Source organism: Syngnathus floridae, chromosome 15, assembly GCF_059516105.1.
Source record: "Syngnathus floridae isolate MCC-2025c chromosome 15, RoL_Sflo_1.0, whole genome shotgun sequence".
NCBI lineage: Eukaryota > Metazoa > Chordata > Actinopteri > Syngnathiformes > Syngnathidae > Syngnathus > Syngnathus floridae.
The window spans coordinates 681959-694339 of record NC_142427.1 but is presented as its reverse complement, the minus strand read 5'-3'; the positions used below and the strand labels follow the sequence as shown (position 1 = coordinate 694339).

The 12381-nt window shown below is 43.1% G+C and overlaps 1 protein-coding gene across 1 annotated transcript; it reads left to right on the top strand.

Annotated features, from left to right (window-relative positions):
• Nucleotides 1-1927: 1927 nt before the first annotated feature.
• Nucleotides 1928-3043, top strand: LOC148385823 (janus kinase and microtubule-interacting protein 3-like). Its single transcript, XM_088399396.1, has 2 exons — nucleotides 1928-2244; nucleotides 2324-3043. Exons 1-2 carry the CDS (start codon nucleotides 2032-2034, stop codon nucleotides 2438-2440), a joined length of 330 nt encoding a protein of 109 aa, XP_088255522.1. The 5' UTR covers nucleotides 1928-2031; the 3' UTR covers nucleotides 2441-3043.
• Nucleotides 3044-12381: the final 9338 nt, after the last annotated feature.

The window sequence follows — 12381 nt, the reverse complement described above, 5'->3', positions numbered from 1 at the left end:
GATAAAGATAATCTGGAAAACCCTGACACACCCTGTAGTTGTCACTTTTGGAAAAGACGAGCGTCCCTCCAATCATCGCCGGTGACGTGTTTTTCAGGCTCTGGAGACAGGAGCTCATGTCAGAAATGTCATTGTGAGTCGCGTTTGTTTCTGCGCCGGAGCCGTTCGTTCCCTTTGCATCCAAAGAATCTCAAAGGCGGATTATTTGTGTCGACAGGAGAGAGATTTGCTGCTACGATACCGACGTCGAGAATCTCTGAGGAGGAACAAAGCGTGAGGTCCTGCAAGGTGAGTCTGTTTGTTTGCGGCTGCTTGGTGTTGCGCAAGATGAAATGGCCTTTTTCTCGCTATCGTTCCTCTCGTCGATTCATCGTGAGGTGTCGCTTCAGTTTGTTCAGAGAGATGTTTGCTTCCGCGCCCGCAGGTCATCGAAACATTTTACGGCTACGACGAAGACGTGTTGGTGGACTCGAACGGATCGTCCTTGTCTTTTCACACCGACAGAACCCCCGACACGGAACCCGAAGAGGTAGCCCGCCATTTCTGCCAGCGTATTGGCACCAAACATTCCTCTTCAGCCTGGAATCGGACTCGTCTTTGCGTCGCGGGTGCTTTGTCGCCGGTCTGACTGATTCTGGTACTAGTGCTGTGTTGCATTGGTGTGTGCATGAAGAGGCGGAGCTTCGCTACCGCCAGCTGACGCAAGAATATCAAGCGCTGCAACGAGCCTACGCTCTGCTAGCCCAGACCAGCGAAGGGGACTACGACGCCGAGAAGGAGATCAAGGTGGCGCCCCTTCCCGCAACCCCCGGCCGGGTCGCAGCCTCCCCGTTCTCACCCAGCCTCGGGTGTTCTCTGGTCTGAAAGGAGGAGGAGGAGCCTCCCTCCTCCTCCTTTCAGACCAGAGAAAAGCTGATGGTAGAAATGGGTCACTATCAAAGCAGAGTAGCAGATCTGGAGTCAGCGCTGAAGCAACAAGGACAGGTAAGCTCATCAATGAGCACACCTTTTTCTCAGACAAAATAGCTACATTCTTCAGTCACTCATTCGTCTGGCATTACTGGACCAACCCCCCCCCCGAATGTGGCTGGGAAAATGCGGAGAAAAGCAAATGTCATTTTCCAGTCAACCAAAGAATTTGTAGATGAAAATGACACAACATTCCAAAGCTGTCCACGCGTTTGTCTCTTCTAGAATGTCAAGTGGGTGGAGGAGAAGCAGCTGCTGCGTCAGAGCAATCAGCAGTTGGCCGAAAAGGTGACGGAAAGAAAGGCGCTGGGCGGAGTCGCTTGGCGTCACACCCGTCGGGAAGCCCCGCAGATGAGGTCTGACTGTCTTTTCAGGTCAGGCGGATGGAGGCGGAAGAAGCGCGTCTGAAAGAGCACATCCAGGATATCCGAGACCAAAACGAACTGCTTGAGTTCCGCATCCTGGAGCTGGAGGTGGGAAGACTCGCACAAGCGTGTTGAGGCCAGAGATGTGACGGACGGACGGACGGACGGACGGATGCATGCCTCTGCCTTTCAGGAGAGGGAGTGGCGCTCCCCCGTCTTGAAGTTTCTGCAAGTCCGTTTCCCAGACGGCCTCAGCCCTTTGCAGATCTACTGCGAGGCCGAGGGCGTGAGCGTACGTAAGGCGTCCCTCGCAACCCTAACCTTAACCCGAGGTCCCAGAACACCTTACATTGCTCCTTGCGCCTTTCCCCCGGACATCGTCATCAGTGACCTGATGAAGAAGCTGGACATCCTGGGCTATAACGCCGTAAGTGTATGTCGAACTCCTTATGTTCGCACTCCACGAGACTCGGCGGCTCAAATGTGACTTTTGGAAGGCTTTGCGCTGAAAGAAGCTTGTTGACGCTGTGCCTTTGGGCTCTTCTATGTTCTGCAAGCAGAAGGGCTACCTGGATGAAGAGTTGGACTTCAGGAAGTGTTCCATGGACCAGGCTCATAAGGTAAGCCTCCCTCAAATCTCCCGCCGGACCACTGATGGACGAGGATTGCGGCCCAGAGGATCCTGGAGCTGGAGGCCATGTTGTACGAGGCGCTACCGCAGCGGGACTGCCCCGCCACGGACGGCGAAAAAGCCAGCCACGCTGGCGTGAATGACGTGCTGACGGCGGATCAGAGAGAAGAGCTTAGGAGCGCCGTGGACCAATGGAAGCGAGCCCTGATGTGCGAGTTGAGGGAGCGCGACGCTTGCATCCTCCAAGAGAGAATGGATCTGCTGCACAGCGCGCAACAGGTAAGGGCCCAAAGCCAGCCCGGCACTTACTTGCACGCTTACTGGCTTTTGAATGCCACTTTCCATTTGTCCGTCCTAGAGGAACAAAGAGCTGAAAGAATTCATCGAAGCTCAGAAGAGACAAATCAAACAATTGGAGGAGACGTTTCTGTTTCTCTTTCTATTCTTCTCCTTGGCCTTCATTCTGTGGCCCTAACACCAGCTGGTGAGTGAGCTCCAGCGGCACCGCACTCGACACCTCCGATACACTGCCAGCCGGTCTCAGACGTTGGCAGACGCTCCGATGCCAACGTATACCCCCCGCCACGGTGACAGAGGCACCGCGTCACACCGGCGCTCATCCAATCAGAAGGCAGGAAAAGCAAATTCACATGCAGGGCACTTTTGAACCAGAAGAGAGCGCCACAAAAAACGGTTGTTGCCCCAAACGCGCACTAAAAAGGGTCAGAATAACAAGAGTCCCACTGGCCAGCCGGGGCCACCCGTCCAGCTGTTTCTTCAGGGGGGAAAAAAATTGGAGTCACCGGTGAGTACATTTTGCATTTAGCTCTGCTTTTCTGCTTCTGTCTTCAAGTGTGTGGCATCCTGCGATCAAAGATTCAGCCAACCCCAAAGCGGTTGACCTCAACGTCCCACCACCATGCCTACCAGAGCAGGTGACATGATGCTTTGGACATCCTTCCGTCTCAGATGCCCAAAAGTACTCTTTGCCACATCTGCGGCAATACGGTGTCTTTTCAAAGGTGCAAATAAATCCAGCGTGGGCGGAACACGCACGTCTTCGGTTTTTCCCGCTTTGTTTGTGTGACAGCTGTTGTGAAAATTTTATACAAATAAAGTTGTATAGTACAGGTTTGGCCAAGCCGCAACTCCCGAACCGCATGCGGCTCTTTTATGTTCATATCAACATTTGTGTGTGTGTGTGTGGGGGGGGGGGGGGGGGGTTGTGCGTGTTGGCTTCACTTGAGTTCAATTTGGTATTTTGGTCATAAGCGCATGTGGTGAAATTCCACAAAGTAGGATGGGCAAACACATTTCTTTAAACTATGAGTGTCAATTGGGCTCTCGAAATGGCAGGGAAAAGATGCACAGCAAAACGAAAATACGTAGATGAACACAGGACGTTTTAATCAGAGTGGGAAAGTTTCTATTTTTTGTTGAACGTGATGGCAAACCATTCTGCCTGATATGTCAGACCTCAGCGCATTTCAAAGATTCAAATCTTCAGCGCCATGCACTTCAGCTCACTCCATGCTAACATTGATCAGGCGTCGAACCCGCAACATCATGCTTAAGAGGTGGCCATGCTAACCAGTGCGCCATTATGTCAACGCATAATAACTAAGTCTACTGATCAAAACAGCGGTTACTATATGACGTCGCTACGTCGTGGTCACGTGACGCAGACAAGACGTCAATGGACGTGGGCAGAGTTAACTTGTTTAAAAGGGAGTGGGCAGAAGAAATATTTAATTTATTTAAATCTATTTTGAGTGCACACCATTATGCCAATGCATAACAACTGTAAATCTACTAAACAAAACAGCGGTTGCTATTTGACATCTGCCACGTCGTGGTCACGTGACATACGTGACGTCGATGGGCGTAACTTTCGCCGGAATTCAAATCCGCGGGGAGAGTTAACTTGTTTAAAAGAGAGTGGGCAGAAGAACTATTTAATTTATTTAAATCTATTTGGTGTGTGCGCCATTATGTCAATGCATAACAACTGTAAGTCTACTAAACAAAACAGCGGTTGCTATAGGACGTCTGCCACGTCGTGGTCACGTGACGCGGACGTGACGTCGACGCCTACTTTACATCCCACCGATCACAGGACCCCTCGGCTGCATAACCGTGCCCCCTTCCCAACCAATCGGATTTGCTATACGCGAAAACGACGCCAATGGAAAGAGCTTCCGCCCAAATTTAAATCCGTGGGCGTGGCTCGCAGCAGGAAGTAGGAAAATGGCGGCGATGTTGACAAAGACACGGCGGATGGTAACATACGACTAACAAGAGAAATATTTTTATTTTCTGCTTGCAACTGGACCGTCCAGAGCGTACACGGTAAGTACAACTCATCGTTTTTAAAAAGAAGTACTTTTGTTGCCCTGAAAAGCGAGTGAGCGTGGCGTTTGTGGGGGACGTCGAATTTCGACGATTCTTTCTGGTCAACGGTTGTAAATGATTGTGTTGATTAAAAAAGAAAACTTGATGTAACTCTACTTTTAACTGCCGTTTCAGATAGATTTGGAATTGCATCACATCCAATTTTGCCTAGAGCGTACACGGTAAGTAACACTCGTTGTGTTTAAGGAGATTTACGTTTGTAATAGCAGAAGTGTAGCCGCGTTGCGTTGTACGTGTGAATGTTGGTCCAGGCGAAATGTTAATGTTTAATTTCATTCCTTTAGGTTCCACGGTGTTTGTTGGCTGCAAGTTTTCCACTGCAAGAAGAGGCTCATATCATTGCCCAGGAGCGAGCTACAATGGTGAGTAGCCATAACATTTATGTTAAACACTTCCTATTTCATGTCTAACAGTACTTGATTTAACAAATAACCATAAATAAATACAGTGTGGGCACTGAAGTTAACATATGTGATTATACTGCCTAATCTGTCACCGAGTAGATTGTTGCAAAGTAATATAAGATCCAAAGTTGTAATTCAGAATAGTTTTCAAAAGAAGGCCATTAGAATTATATACAAGTCTGATTACCCTGAACAAGCTATTAATTAAATCACAAATTCTTCAATTCAAAGATTTGGTAGATTATCAGACAAATAATGTCTAACAGTAATTGATTTAACACATCACGATAAGTAGATTGAGTGTGGGCACTCTCAAGTTAACATATATGATTATACTGCCTAATCTGTTACAGAGTATGTTGTTGCCAAGTAATGTAGAATAGATCCAAAGTAGTAATCCAGAATAGTTTTGAAGAGGCCATTAGAATAATAAACAAATCTGATTACCTTGAACATAATAACAAGCTAAGTGTTTAATATGTCCTATGAAGTCAAAATTGGGCACCATCATGTGGTGAAATTTGGAATTGCATCACATCCAATTTTGCCTGGGAACAAACAGATTAAATAAATCTTAGTTTTGAATAAGCCACTCCTTCTCAAACAAGTAAACTCTGCCCATTTCGCGCAGTAGATGTTCTGTTAATATCTAGTATTTATACAAAGTCATAATTTAAATTGCTTTCAACCTTCATTCATCGGTTCAACCAACATTACTCGCTCTTATTACCAACTTGTATTGATTTAACTAAGCGTTTAATACTTCCTATCAGGTCTCAAGGCAAGATTTGGCAAAATACAGTTTCAGCAAATCCAATTTTGCCAGGGAACAAAAATAGATTAAATAAACTAAATAAGTCTTCTTCCCATTAAATAAATCAGAAAAGTCTGTCTTGTAACCAGTCCTCTTCAAACAAGTAAAGTCTGCCCATTTTGTGCCGTAGATTTTGTGTCTATGCCTAGTATTTAAACAAAATCATAATTTAAACGACTTCTTTCCTTCATTCACTTTGGAAATTTGGAATTGCAGCAAATCGAATTTTGCCAGGGAACAAAAATAGATCAATTAAACTAAATAAGTCTTCTTCCCATTAAATAAATTAAAAAAGTCTGTCTTGTAACCAGTCCTTTTCAAACAAGTAAAGTCTGCCCATTTTGTGCCGTCGATTTTGTGTTAATGCCTAGTATTTATACAAAATCATAATTTAAAGGACTTCATTCCTTCATTCACTTTGGAAATTTGGAATTGCAGCACATCAAATTTTGCCTGGGAAGAAAAGTAGATTAAATAAATTTAATAAGTCTTACTACTTCCCATTAAATAAATTAAAGACGTCTTACTTGTTCCCACTCCTTTTCAAAACAGTAGTTTAAAACGAGGGCCCTTCACTCAATCTTTAACCTCAACCCCGCACGTTGTGTTGTATCTGTGAATGTTGGTTGTGGCCAAATGATAGTTTTCTTTCATTCGTTTAGGTTCCAAGAAAACTTGATGTAACTCTACTTTTAACTGCCGTTTCAGATAAGCGGGTATTACGTCGCAGTCATGTGCCGCGGATATGACGTAATTGCCCGAACCTCCGCCAAAATTCAAATCTGTTGGCGCGATGGCCGTGAGCCACTGAGCAGCGACGATTATCAACGGAAATATCTTTATTTTCTGCTTGCAACTGGACCGTCTAGAGCGTACACGGTAAGTAACACTCATTGTGTTTAAGGAGATTTACGTTTGTAATAGCAGAAGTGTAGCCGCGTTGCGTTGTACGTGTGAAAATTGGTCGAGGCGAAATGTTAATGTTTAATTTCATTCCTTTAGGTTCCACGGTGTTTGTTGGCTGCAAGTTTTCCACTGCAAGAAGAGGCTCGTATCATTGACCAGGAGCGAGCTACAATGGTGAGTAGCCATAACATTTATGTTAAACACTTCCTATTTCATGTCTAACAGTACTTGATTTAACAAATAACCATAAATAAATACAGTGTGGGCACTGAAGTTAACATATGTGATTATACTGCCTAATCTGTCACCGAGTAGATTGTTGCAAAGTAATATAAGATCCAAAGTTGTAATTCAGAATAGTTTTCAAAAGAAGGCCATTAGAATTATATACAAGTCTGATTACCCTGAACAAGCTATTAATTAAATCACAAATTCTTCAATTCAAAGATTTGGTAGATTATCAGACAAATAATGTCTAACAGTAATTGATTTAACACATCACGATAAGTAGATTGAGTGTGGGCACTCTCAAGTTAACATATATGATTATACTGCCTAATCTGTTACAGAGTAATTTGTTGCCAAGTAATGTAGAATAGATCCAAAGTAGTAATCCAGAATAGTTTTGAAGAGGCCATTAGAATAATAAACAAATCTGATTACCTTGAACATAATAACAAGCTAAGTGTTTAATATGTCCTATGAAGTCAAAATTGGGCACCATCATGTGGTGAAATTTGGAATTGCATCACATCCAATTTTGCCTGGGAACAAACAGATTAAATAAATCTTAGTTTTGAATAAGCCACTCCTTCTCAAACAAGTAAACTCTGCCCATTTCGCGCAGTAGATGTTCTGTTAATATCTAGTATTTATACAAAGTCATAATTTAAATTGCTTTCAACCTTCATTCATCGGTTCAACCAACATTACTCGCTCTTATTACCAACTTGTATTGATTTAACTAAGCGTTTAATACTTCCTATCAGGTCTCAAGGCAAGATTTGGCAAAATACAATTTCAGCAAATCCAATTTTGCCAGGGAACAAAAATAGATTAAATAAACTAAATAAGTCTTCTTCCCATTAAATAAATCAGAAAAGTCTGTCTTGTAACCAGTCCTCTTCAAACAAGTAAAGTCTGCCCATTTTGTGCCGTAGATTTTGTGTCTATGCCTAGTATTTAAACAAAATCATAATTTAAACGACTTCTTTCCTTCATTCACTTTGGAAATTTGGAATTGCAGCAAATCGAATTTTGCCAGGGAACAAAAATAGATCAATTAAACTAAATAAGTCTTCTTCCCATTAAATAAATTAAAAAAGTCTGTCTTGTAACCAGTCCTTTTCAAACAAGTAAAGTCTGCCCATTTTGTGCCGTCGATTTTGTGTTAATGCCTAGTATTTATACAAAATCATAATTTAAAGGACTTCATTCCTTCATTCACTTTGGAAATTTGGAATTGCAGCACATCAAATTTTGCCTGGGAAGAAAAGTAGATTAAATAAATTTAATAAGTCTTACTACTTCCCATTAAATAAATTAAATACGTCTTACTTGTTCCCACTCCTTTTCAAAAAAGTAGTTTAAAACGAGGTCCCTTCACTCAACCTTTAACCCTATTTATTCACCTTCTAGGCTAAGTGTTGAAGGCTAAGTGTTAAAGGCTAAGTGTTAAAGGCTAAGTGTTAGAGGCTAAGTGCCAGAGGCTAGGCGCCAGAGGCGAGTTTTTGTGGGCTGAAGTTTTAGTGGGGTTAGTGTGAATACAATCCAAAAGAATACAACAGAATACAATACAATAGAATATAATACATAGATTAAATTCAATAGCTCTTACTACTTCCCATTAAATAAATTAAATACGTCTTACTTGTTCCCAATCCTTTTCAAAAAAGTAGTTTAAAACGAGGGCCCTTCACTCAACCTTTAACCTCAACCCCGCACGTCACATTGTGTTGTATCTGTGAATGTTGGTTGTGGCCAAATGATAGTTTTCTTTCATTCGTTTAGGTTCCACGGTGTTTGTTGGCTATGTTTTCCACTGTCAGAAGGATGAAAATACAAAGTACAACGCTTGGACGTGGGCGAAGACGTCACCGGTGAGTCCTTCCTTCCTATTTATTTACCTTCTAGATGCTAGAGGCTAAGTGTTAGAGGCTAAGTGTTAGAGGCTAAGTGTTAAAGGCAACACAATACGAACAACACAACACAATACGAACAACTCAACACAATATGAACAACACAATATGAACAACACAACACAATACGAACAACACAACACATTACGAACAACACAACACAATACGAACAACACAACGATACTGCACTGAACAACACGATACCGCACTGAGAAACACGATACCGCACTGAACAACACGATACCGCACTGAACAACACCATGCCGCACTGAACACCATGCCACACTGAACAACACCATCCCGCACTGAACAACACCATGCCGCACTAAATAACACCATGCCGCACTGAACAACACCATGCCTCACTGAACGACACCATGCCGCACTGAAAGACACTATGCCGCACTGAACGACACCATGCCGCACTGAAAGACACCATCCCGCACTGAACACCATGCCGCACTGAACAACACCATCCTGCACTGAACAACACCATCCCGCACTGAACAACACCATGCCGCACTGAACAACATTATGCCGCACTGAACATTATGCCGCACTGAACAACACCATGCCGCACTGAACAACACCATGCCGCACTGAACAACATTATGCCGCACTGAACAACACCATGCCGCACTGAACAACACCATGCCGCACTGAACAACACCATGCCGCACTGAACAACACCATGCCGCACTGAACAACATTATGCCGCACTGAACAACACCATGCCGCACTGAAAAACACCATCCTGCACTGAACAACACCATTCCGCATTGAACACCATGCCGCACTGAACAACACCATCCCGCACTGAACAACACCATCCCGCACTGAACACCATGCCGCACTGAACAACATTATGCCGCACTGAACAACATTATGCCGCACTGAACAACACCATGCCGCACTGAACAACACCATGCCGCACTGAACAACACCATGCCGCACTGAACAACATTATAACGCACTGAACAACACCATCCCGCACTGAACAACACCATGCCGCACTAAACAACATTATGCCGCACTGAACAACATTATGCCGAAATGAACAACACCATGCTGCACTGAACAACACCATGCCGCACTGAACAACACCATGCCGCACTGAACAACACCATGCCGCACTGAACAACACGATCCCGCATTGAACACCATCCCGCACTGAACAACACCATGCCTCACTGAACAACACCATGCCGCACTGAACAACACCATGCCGCACTGAACAACACCATGCCGCACTGAACAACACCATTCCGCACTGAACAACACCATGCCGCACTGAACAACATTATGCTGCACTGAACAACACCATGCCGCACTGAACAACACCATGCCGCACTGAAAAACATTATGCCGCACTGAACAACACCATGCCGCACTGAACAACACCATCCCGAACTGAACAACACCATGCCGCATTGAACAACACCATGCCGCACTGAACAACACCATCCTGCACTGAACAACACCATCCCGCACTGAACAACACCATGCCGCACTGAACAACACCATGCCGCACTGAACAACACCATGCCGCAATGAACAACACCATCCCGCAATGAACAACACCATCCCGCACTGAACAACATTATGCCGCACTGAACTACATTATGCCGCACTGAACAACATTATGCCGCACTGAACAACATTATGCCGCACTGAACAACATTATGCCGCACTGAACAACACCATGCCGCACTGAGCAACACCATGCCGCACTGAACAACACCATGCCGCACTGAACAACACCATGCCGCACTGAACAACACGATACCGCATTGAACAACACCATGCCGCACTGAACAACACCATCCTGCACTGAACAACAATATGTCCTATGAAGTCAAAATTGGGCACCATCATGTGGTGAAATTTGGAATTGCATCACATCCAATTTTGCCTGGGAACAAACAGATTAAATAAATCTTAGTTTTGAATAAGCCACTCCTTCTCAAACAAGTAAACTCTGCCCATTTCGCGCAGTAGATGTTCTGTTAATATCTAGTATTTATACAAAGTCATAATTTAAATTGCTTTCAACCTTCATTCATCGGTTCAACCAACATTACTCGCTCTTATTACCAACTTGTATTGATTTAACTAAGCGTTTAATACTTCCTATCAGGTCTCAAGGCAAGATTTGGCAAAATACAGTTTCAGCAAATCCAATTTTGCCAGGGAACAAAAATAGATTAAATAAACTAAATAAGTCTTCTTCCCATTAAATAAATCAGAAAAGTCTGTCTTGTAACCAGTCCTCTTCAAACAAGTAAAGTCTGCCCATTTTGTGCCGTAGATTTTGTGTCTATGCCTAGTATTTAAACAAAATCATAATTTAAACGACTTCTTTCCTTCATTCACTTTGGAAATTTGGAATTGCAGCAAATCGAATTTTGCCAGGGAACAAAAATAGATCAATTAAACTAAATAAGTCTTCTTCCCATTAAATAAATTAAAAAAGTCTGTCTTGTAACCAGTCCTTTTCAAACAAGTAAAGTCTGCCCATTTTGTGCCGTCGATTTTGTGTTAATGCCTAGTATTTATACAAAATCATAATTTAAAGGACTTCATTCCTTCATTCACTTTGGAAATTTGGAATTGCAGCACATCAAATTTTGCCTGGGAAGAAAAGTAGATTAAATAAATTTAATAAGTCTTACTACTTCCCATTAAATAAATTAAAGACGTCTTACTTGTTCCCACTCCTTTTCAAAACAGTAGTTTAAAACGAGGGCCCTTCACTCAATCTTTAACCTCAACCCCGCACGTTGTGTTGTATCTGTGAATGTTGGTTGTGGCCAAATGATAGTTTTCTTTCATTCGTTTAGGTTCCAAGAAAACTTGATGTAACTCTACTTTTAACTGCCGTTTCAGATAAGCGGGTATTACGTCGCAGTCATGTGCCGCGGATATGACGTAATTGCCCGAACCTCCGCCAAAATTCAAATCTGTTGGCGCGATGGCCGTGAGCCACTGAGCAGCGACGATTATCAACGGAAATATCTTTATTTTCTGCTTGCAACTGGACCGTCTAGAGCGTACACGGTAAGTAACACTCATTGTGTTTAAGGAGATTTACGTTTGTAATAGCAGAAGTGTAGCCGCGTTGCGTTGTACGTGTGAAAATTGGTCGAGGCGAAATGTTAATGTTTAATTTCATTCCTTTAGGTTCCACGGTGTTTGTTGGCTGCAAGTTTTCCACTGCAAGAAGAGGCTCATATCATTGACCAGGAGCGAGCTACAATGGTGAGTAGCCATAACATTTATGTTAAACACTTCCTATTTCATGTCTAACAGTACTTGATTTAACAAATAACCATAAATAAATACAGTGTGGGCACTGAAGTTAACATATGTGATTATACTGCCTAATCTGTCACCGAGTAGATTGTTGCAAAGTAATATAAGATCCAAAGTTGTAATTCAGAATAGTTTTCAAAAGAAGGCCATTAGAATTATATACAAGTCTGATTACCCTGAACAAGCTATTAATTAAATCACAAATTCTTCAATTCAAAGATTTGGTAGATTATCAGACAAATAATGTCTAACAGTAATTGATTTAACACATCACGATAAGTAGATTGAGTGTGGGCACTCTCAAGTTAACATATATGATTATACTGCCTAATCTGTTACAGAGTATGTTGTTGCCAAGTAATGTAGAATAGATCCAAAGTAGTAATCCAGAATAGTTTTGAAGAGGCCATTAGAATAATAAACAAATCTG